This window comes from Penaeus vannamei, chromosome 13, assembly GCF_042767895.1.
Source record: "Penaeus vannamei isolate JL-2024 chromosome 13, ASM4276789v1, whole genome shotgun sequence".
NCBI lineage: Eukaryota > Metazoa > Arthropoda > Malacostraca > Decapoda > Penaeidae > Penaeus > Penaeus vannamei.
The window spans coordinates 20,260,824-20,270,823 of NC_091561.1; the positions used below are offsets into that span (position 1 = coordinate 20,260,824).

Below are 10,000 nucleotides of genomic sequence, written 5' to 3' on the forward strand. Positions count from 1 at the left end.
ATGTATTAAGTGAATTTACTAATACCAAGTAATGTATTCCTTAGGCAACCAATGTCACCTATGTTGATGAACTGGAGCTGCGTGATTTGGAAATGATTGCTGAACTGCGACCAGGCTGCCAGATTGGATTAGGGGTCCCCCTGAACCATGCCACAGATGAGGGCATCCGAAATAGCCAGTATGTGTTCCTGCGACTTTGTGAGCCAGAGGAACAGAATGAAACTCGGGTAAGACTTAGGATGTAGACTCATCAGAATTTATGGGGTATTGTAGAGAAGTTCAGTTGTAGGCATAAATAATAGCTACTGTGAAATACAATAACAGATGGAGAAATACAGTGCAATACTAAAAAAAAAAGAATCAAAGTGATAAAGGAAGGGAGAGGAAAAAAAAGAAGGATAATCAGGAATTTGTATATTTATTTGGGTCTAAAACAAATTTTTGAAACATGTAAGAGCATTTATTCATGCAAAGGTGACCATTAGTCCTCTTTGTCTCCATTGGAGCTATGGTTAGATAGGAAAAATTACAAGTGCATGGCAGTCACAAGGCATCCTCAAGTCTGCTATTAGCTTGTATGCTGGTCACTTGTATTTAGTGTACTAGCATGATTTTATAGTACAACTGTTTCAAATCACTTTTTTGGCAAATGATGCTTGTTAGACATCATATTCTTATCCATGATGTTTACTTCTTATAAAAGTTTCATCTCAATGTTTGTTTGATTATCTGAAAAGGTAATGACGTAAGGCAGGGCAAATAAGGAGAGGGGGAGTTAGGTTTCAGTAGATTTGAATATTTTAGAGACAGTGAGAACATCATAACCACAGTATAATACATACTTCATGGTCACCAACTGTTGTGTAATTATAATTAGTGCAAAGATGATTAACTCTTTGGATCTGGGTGCCTCACTAACATCATTATGCCCAAAACATGGGCATTAAGCTTACACGAGTGATCACCCTGTTCGGTGTGTGGCTTGCAAGCTGGGCGCAAACAAACACCTATGCCTCCCTTTTGCAATGTTATTTTGTCTTTTGAGGCATAAGAGTTTTTAATTTTTTGCCATTTTCCAATGCCTATATTTGTCATTTGATTTGCTTTAACCAGATAGTAAGAGACTTGTTCTCCTTTCACAGACTCAGTATCATCCTTCTTAGTAGTCTCTAAGTCATTGCAGTAATCATAGTGATACGTAACATCCTGTTATTTGTTTCTTTTTGCCAAAACACTCACAAAGGCAAGTCCGCATCGCTATGGCCCACAACCAAATTTTCTTGTGACAGCATGTTCACGTCACCTGCCCCTAAAGCCAATTTTTTAATGACAGAAAGATCATGTCATCCACATTGTAGGTGTTAATATATACATATTTCTTTTATGGAAATAACAATTAAAGAGAAAAATTCTATTGACCAAAACCTAATTTTGAGAGCATGAAGTTTGAAAGTTGAAAGATTTTTTACAATAATTACATGGAATTTGTTCTGTTTGGCTTAAATAATACCTCATAAAATTTTGCAAAAATAGTTAAAAATAAATTGCCAATTAAAGAGGGTCCCATATTTCTTCACCAATAGGTAAAATTTATTTTTCACTATTTTATGGGTTCTTACGAATGTATTGCAAAATTCCTTACTTTGCAATGTTAAATAACAGTAAAATACACACAAAATTCTTTTTGTAGGGAATGATGACCATCAGTATAATCCAGTGTGACTGAGGCTTCTGAGGCATCCCTTTTTTGCCATTTTCCAGTTTGTGTTTGTCATTTGGTTTGCATTATCCAGATGCAAATTGACTGTTTTCCTTGCACAGACTCCATATTGTAGTCTTTAATCAGTACAATAATCATAACAATTTGTAACATTCTGTTATTTGTGTTTTTTTTTATATAATATTCAACTCTCAGTAAAACAACCTGTGCTACTGGCCATGGTGGCCAGGAATAGGTTCCTGAGCATGGAAGCAGCATCCTCCCTGGAGCCATCGCATTTCCAGTTATGGCTTATGGACATTACAATCCACACTCAATTATCAATGGAAATAATGCAAAAGCCCCTTCCCAAATTCCAAATGAGTAATCATCTTCCAAGAGCTTTATGCACGTGTGGCGTCTTTCCTGTTACCCCAGCCATCAGCCGAAATTCACATGATGGCAAGGTCATGTCACCACAGCCCACAACCAAATTTACCCATGACAGCATGCGCACATCACCCTCACTCAAGCCAAATTTTTTCATGATGGGATGGTCACATCATCCGGATCGTTGGATTAATATAAGTAGTTTCTTTTATGAAAATAGTAATAGAATGGCAGAGTCTTATTAACCAAAACCAAGTTTTGAGATAATTGAGTATGAAAGGGAGGATAGTTCTGGCTATCCAGTGTAAATTGGGAGTGTATTGGAATTTAGCAAGCTCAGCAATTGATCATATTTTAAAGTACATGCAAACTGTAATGTTCATTTTATCCACTGATAGTCCTGTGGTTAACCAAATGCTGCTAGGGATAGTATGTATATACATGTCATGCCCACTATTTAGTGTATCAATTTTCTTTACACATAGATGGCTCCACAAGTACAAAATCACCAATGTGCCAATTACAAGTACTACCTATCTCACCTGTTAACCCTTTATCTTGAATTACAAAAATATTTTCTGGTATCTGTGATATTGCTGTTAGTAATGTCAATAGCATTATAATAATTATAATATCTGTAATGATAATAGCATTGATATTGAAAGCATAAGTAAAAAGAAAATTTTCCCGTACACTTGAAGAAAGGTGAGATCAGGTGAGGTTACAAAGTTTATTAATTAACTCCTTTATGGCTAGGCACATGTAGAGCTATATATGTGCTGAGACATTTCTAAAAAACAATAATAAAATGAGCACTACATTTTCCTGGCAACATGGGGTTAATATGAAGGGCATGCATTGTTGCCATATCTGTCACATGTTTTATAAAATAGGGCCATGAAATATGAATTTGATATTTGGTTCTTCAAATTGTTTAGAAGGAATCATGGCCATAGTAGAGTGGATTACCATTGGGTGCCTGAAATAGAATATTTGGAAATACTTCCTTTTACTTAACTTAATAATTTTCTCTTTTCAGGGTAATATGAGCAGTCTAAATGAAACGGTGAATTTTTCTCCTGGACAAATAGGCAGAAGACTTAGTAATAGCCGCCCACCGGGTGATACAGTGCCTCAGACAGAAAAATCAGAGGATGCAGGGAAGAATGCAAGTAGAACTGGGACTCCTCAGGAAGGTGGCATTATGTCAGGCACATCAGCAACATCCTTTGACCCTCAGGCGATAAACGTCCCTAAGAAAACATCATATTCCCACAGTGGTTCTGGAAATGATTATGTAATGCCAAAGCTGCAACCAAATTCCTCTGATGGCTTTATCCCATGTATCGAGCCACCCACATCAGCAACATGCACTAGGCCCTCTTTGGCTGCAGCTGCAAATGTGCCACAATCTTCAGGTACTACTAAACCTCCAGCTTTATGTGTTGCACAGCCAGAGGTCAGTTGCAGTAGTAATAATGTAAGGTCATTACCATTGCTTACACGCATATCAAGTGTCAAGAGAAAAGAAAGTCTGGAGCTATTTGATAATATGGATTTGAAAGTTCAAGTTAATGTAGATATTCCCGACCAAAGTGAAATTAGTAATCAAGATAAACATGCTGCTTCTACAGGAGATGAAATGAGAAAATCTAGTCATAGCATATCTGGCCTTCCACTTCATGCAGAGGAAACAAAACAAGGTCCCTCTTCATTGTCATCTGAAGGCCAGTATTCTGCTCCAGTAGTTCAAAGCTTGGAAACTCACAGAAGACAGAGACAGGGTTCAGGTGCCCACAGTGTGTCACACATTCAGCAGGATTCCAGCATGCGGTCTGAGGGTGATGCCTGTAGTAGGGCATCACCCTCTTTTCCAGTCCAACATGTTCATGAAATACCAGATGGTATTTCTGGCAGCAAACCTTTTAGTTCATCCAAAGAGGTATCAGCAAAGGTATCAGCAGAAAATCTGGGGAAAAGCATAGTTGAAGATAGAGCAACTGTAATGGGTTCCTCAAGTTTTTACCTAAATGGAAAGGGAGCCTCTGGATTTGAGAATCAGACCCCTTTTCAGGACCAACATGTAGAAACAAAGCAGCTACTACAAAATGTTAATAATATCAAAGTTCAGACTCCTGTATTAGGGCCATTTGAAACTTCTTGCATAAAACCTACCAAAGAACAGACAAATTCTATGGAAAAAACAAATGAATTTGATACTTACAAAGACAAAAAAGGGGAACCAAAAGATTGTGGCCAGACAGACCTGATCACCATTGATGATGAGTTTTCTGACGGGGATGATATCATTGACCTTACACAACAGGATCCTGTACCTGATAGCTCTATTGAAAAAAAGACCAAAGATGGAGAACAAGATTTGATGGCCTGCTTTGTTGCCAGTTTAAAGGAAGAGGAAAAAGGGGAGACAGCTAATGAAGGATCTGCAAAGAGGAAGAGGAATACTGGAGAAGAAACAGTAAAGTCTCAAAGCTCCACCAGCGTTGGTTTCAAGGATGTAAAAAAGGCAAGATTAAGTGCACCAGCTGTCAGCAATTCAAATTTGATGGAAGACTCAGAAAGTGACAGTGATAGTGGTGTTCTTAAAATTCAGAGGAATTGCAAGTTGAAAAGGAGGATTGTAGTTAGTTCTGACAGTGAGACAGAAATGGAAAAATCAAAGTCTTTGAATGAACAAACACAACAAAAGGAACAATTTAGAATAAAGACTGAAATTAATGCTTGGGCAAAAAGAAATTGCCAGGTAGCCATTGAAAAGCTTCCGTCATCACTTGTTGAAGGTGCAGTGAGTGGTAAAGAAATAATTGATGATAAAAAGATTGGACTGACTGTGCACATTCCCCCTAAGGACAGCAGAAACAGAATTCTTACTTCAAGAGAGAACAAAACCTCTGAAAACACAAGCAACAAAGTTTCTTCCATGGGAAGGAAGCAAAATAGCAAAATTGATCTTCCCTGTAATAGGTTTGGTCTTGATGACGATGATGATGATCTTCCAGATCTCAATAATGAAGACTTCAAACCAATTCGTGGGTCAGTGTCCTCAGAGAATGTACTAGTGAGGAGAAGAAGTACTGAAGATGATGATAAAAGGAAGGGGAAAGATCCACCAAAGGCATGCAGGAATGGAAAAGGATCTTTTGATAGTCAGTGCAGTGATCCACCTGTAAAACACCACATAGGAAAAAAAGAACCTGAGCCTCCAAGCAAGAGACATAAGAGGCAGAACTCTAGGGATTCACAACCATCTGATGCACAAGAGACCAGAGATTCCCAAAAAGTAAGCAGAACAGATAAGAATCCCAAGTCAGCTTCAGAGGTCTCATTATTCAAGGCAGGCAGAAATTACAAAAACTCTGGGGAATCCTCTGATGAGGCTTCATCTAAAGGAGCAACAAAATGTGCTGTAGAAACCTCTGCTTCTGTTTTATCTGTGGCAGGCAGCAGTTTAACTAATGAAGATGATGACTACATCTTTTGTAAGCCGAGACCAGATACACTGGTCAAAATCAAGAAAGAGGTGGTGCAAGAAAATGTGGTAAACATGAAAATTAAAACAGAAAAAATAGATAAAGACCAATGGCATTTAAACATTAAAAGGGAGCCAGAAGAAAAGGGAAAGGAGTGTACAGAGAAAAAGAAATTTCATGATACAGGTGATGATGATGATGTTCTCATAATGTATTCTCAGGTGGATGAACCTATCTGGTTGTCTAGTGATGAGGAGGACTCTACCACGTCAGTGAATGCAGATGTGTCCTTTGGCCCACTTCCCCCAAGCCCAGAACTAGGCATAGAAGAATTATTTGCCACAGAAGATCAGCAGAAGGAGGCAGAAACAGTAGATAAGGCTAAGGGTAGTGCTGTTACAGAAATAGATATTGATGAGGATGATCAGTGGTTCCCTGTCCTATCTCAGTCATTCTGGGATGATGACACTGAAGAGATCAAAAAGTCATCCAAAATGGATGAACCAGTCCCAGGTCCAAGTAGTACCAGCAGCTGTGCTAAACAAAGTGATGAGTTGGAAGATGATGACAAGTGGCTTGAGCTGTCACAGGGATTCATGGATGATGATGCTGATTTTGAGGATAAGTCTTCCAAAGATAAAGATGTAACTGACAGCAGTTTAAAGTATCGCAGTGTGACTGTAGAAAAAAGCAAGAACAAAGACCCCAGGAAATCTCAGCTCATAGATCCAAAGATGCCTCCTGCTAGGACAAAGAGTGACAGCCTTCGGAAAAGGGGTCTGGGCACCAGTGATACTGCCAGCTGGTCATCTAAACGACGGGGTCAGGAGAAGGCACCAGACACAGACCACAGAAGACTGGAGGAATCTGCTGAAAAGCATACTAAAGCTAGAACCACAAAGATTATCACCCCACCCCAGAAGAGTTACAAGAAGAAAGGATCTAGTCTACGTGATAATTTGGCAGCAAAATACAACTTGCAGTCATACAAATCAACTGTAGAACAAAAGAAGGAAAACCATCATCTTGTCCCTCGACCTGAAGATGATAAGAAGAAAGAGTCTTCCCACAGGAAATCACACTTAGTTACATCAGAACCCCGGAAAGAGGAAAACATATCCGTACAAAAGAAGCCTTCTTATAAGGAAGGTGGGGACCAAGCAAAATCCAGGTCAACAGTTGCTGCCAAAGTTACCTCAAAGAATCGTTCAGATAAGCTCATTGACATCAACATATTTCCTTCACCTGAAGTGCCAAAACCCCAACTGCGGAAAAAGTACAAAATCCCCAAAAATGATGCTACCAAGAAGGCAGATTCCAGTAATGATAAAAAAGAAGGAAGTAGTAATGTACTGGATGCAAGCACCAAGAGGACTCCTCCAGCACCTGAAATAAACACTTTGGAAAACATTGAAAGGGAGACCAGATCAACTCCTACACAAAAAGATTCAGAAAAGGTTACTGTAACAGGTGATGCAAAGGCAAGTAGCATTATGAAAGATACAGAGAAAGGAAATGTAAAGGCTAAGAAACGTGTTCATTTTCCAAGCCGGCTTGAAGATTTGGAGAAAGTCCTGTACATATCACCACGCAAAAATGCAGAGCGGTTAGGAGCATTGTCTGTTAAAGCAAAAGAAGTGTTACCCAAAGAACTCTTGTTTTTGAAGTACAAGATTCCCAACAACTATTTTGATCAGTTCATTTACTTTGTGTGCAGGTGGAATTATGACTGGCTTGAGAGCTACAGAGTCATGCAGGAGAAGCATGCAAATGGCAAGCTGAAAGAGGTGAGGCCTCCTCCTATTGTCCAGAACACCACCTATCCAACACTCATATTGTATGACTCATACAATGACTATAAAGAAATTTTCAGCACCCTGATGTACTATGAAGTATGGGAGCATGTTTACCAGGACTGGTTACAGTACAGAAATACCAATATGTGGCTGACAGCTCAGATTGATGTAATACAACCCCTGGCCGTAGATAGAGAAGTTAATGCCCCCAAGTTTTGGGTGGTAAAGGTGATCACATTGATCACACAAGAACAGAGCAACCGAAATTACCATCCTAGGCAAGGTTCTCTTGTAGCTTTAAAGCTACATGAAGGAAAAAGAAGAGTTGTAATCTTGGGCTATGTTGACAACATCATCAAGTCCAGAAAAAGGAATGTTACAAAAGAACTGGATAAGATGGTGCCACAGGGTGAAGTTTGCCTTCTTCTCTGCATGCGTGTCACCAAGGACACCATCCAGACTGTTCAATTAGGCAAGATGATATATGTTAGCAATGTCTCGTATATCCGCCCTGCTACAAGAACTTGGGAAGGGTTGTGCAAACTCCCTCAGTCTCCTTTGTGTGGTGACATACTCAAGCCATCCGAAGAAGTATTCAAATGTAGTCAACACCCTGGAGAGTACATCATTCATGATATGCCTCTCAACAGTGTGCAGAAAAAGGCTGTTGTTGAAGTAGGTAGTAAATGCACTGTTGATGAGCTGGTGCCAAAGATCAGCTTGATTCATGGTCCACCAGGAACAGGTAAAACACGAACTATAACTGCCCTCATAGCCCAGATAACAAAGTCTAGCCGTGAAAATAAAAAGCCATGTAGAATTCTCCTGTGTGCCCCATCAAATGCAGCTGTGGACGAATTAACCCTACGTCTTATCAAGCTCAAAGAAATTGGATTGTCCCTCCGCCTGGTGAGGGTTGGCGTGAAAGAAAGCATAAGTACAGAGTTAAGGGAATATACTCTAGATTCTTTTGTACAGAGACAGGTTAAGATTGAACTTTCCACTCCAAAAAATGTATCAACCCGACAAGAATGGGAAAGGAAGAGGTACATGGTAAAGCAGGCGGCAGATGCATTGGAAAAGGCAAGGAAAGAGAATAGGAGTAAGGATGAAATAAAGGCAATGGAGACTCGTTTAAATGAGTTAGTGAGAGGAAAAACAGAGTTTGAAAGAAGCTTCCATTCCCAGCCTAATTCACAGGAACGATTTAAACTGCAGCAGAAGTGGCAGGAGCAGTTTCTTTTGGGAGCAGAGGTCATTACCGTGACATTAGGAGGCTGTGTCTCAGGTGTGATGCAGGAGGTCCTTGGCAAACTGCCTCATGCTTTTACATGCTGCATCATTGATGAAGCTGGACAATGCAAAGAAACTGAAACATGGCTTCCATTACTGTATGGTGTCCGCAAGCTGGTTCTGGTAGGAGACCACAAACAGCTTCCAGCCACAGTCATCTCACAGCTAGCCCAGAACAAAAATCTCAAGCAGTCGCTCTTTGAAAGGTTCTTTTACCGTTATGTGATAGAACTGCAGATGGACAATGTCATCCATTCTCTCAATGTTCAATACAGAATGCATCCAGAGATTGCAGACTGGCCCTGTAAGCACTTCTACTTGAACAAGCTTGTGACAAGTCCAGAAATTGTAATGGAAAGAACGTATGGTCTGAGACCATACATTGTTTTTGATCTGAAGGTAAGTTCTTACAGTAGAAATGCATTGTTCCTTCCTTTCCTTCAGTTATTTGTCGGAGACCTTCCTGTAATATAATTAAGTACTCAGTAGTAGTATTTCATTATTATTAACAATTGTTTTTGTGTTCAATTTTTACTCGCAGACATCTCAAGAGCAAAAAAACCAAAACAATGAGTTCTACAATCCAGCAGAAGCATCGCTGATCCGCATTCTCCTAGAGGCAATTGAGCCAGATATTGCACAACAAAAGGTGGCCATCATAACCCCTTACCAGTGCCAAAAGTACAAACTTGAGGAGAAACTGGCAAAGTTCTTTGGCAGGATCAACCTAGTTATCAACACAATTGATGCATTCCAGGTATGTATTTGGCAGATTTTAGTATGTGAACATGTAGAAATAGGGCTAATGAGTATGGGACCATTGGTCAGTTGAGCAGGGGCCAAGGCACAGATTTACTAATGCTTTACAAGATCGTAAAGGGTTTGTATATATCGTAACATAAGCTGTTCTCTCGTTTCTTGCAACGAGTGTATTTTCAAAACACTTCCGAGGTCATTAACACATAAATACATCTCCGTATGAGACATTTGCTGGAGCCCAAAACCACATGTAACGCTTATCGTAGTGTCCTACCTCAGCTTATATGAGCCTCATAAATACCTTCAGGAGTGTGTAAATGTCACCTTGCTTTGTGGATATCAATTAGTGTGCTGCAAGAACATATGTAGGAGGCATAGTAATGGAAAAAACAATATGACTAATGTAAATAAGGATAGGTCTTTGTCATTGCATAGAGGTGCAGAAACACTTGATGTAAGCCTAATGTAATTAACTCAGCAAGTTTAATTTATCATGAATTAAAGGATCTCTAACATATCTTAAAGTAGGAAATCTGAATGAAAATGTATAATTTGCATCTGTTTGACTATTT

The 10,000-nt window shown here is 39.5% G+C and overlaps 1 protein-coding gene across 1 annotated transcript in view; it reads left to right on the forward strand.

Annotated features, from left to right (window-relative positions):
- Nucleotides 1-10,000, forward strand: part of LOC113816670 (uncharacterized) — a 30,441-nt gene that overhangs the window by 14,386 nt on the left and 6,055 nt on the right. The window contains exons 3-5 of the mRNA XM_070129073.1: nt 45-227; nt 3,129-9,068; nt 9,211-9,426. Of these exons, the coding sequence (XP_069985174.1) occupies nt 45-227; nt 3,129-9,068; nt 9,211-9,426 (6,339 nt within the window). The remainder of the gene's footprint in view (nt 1-44; nt 228-3,128; nt 9,069-9,210; nt 9,427-10,000) is intronic.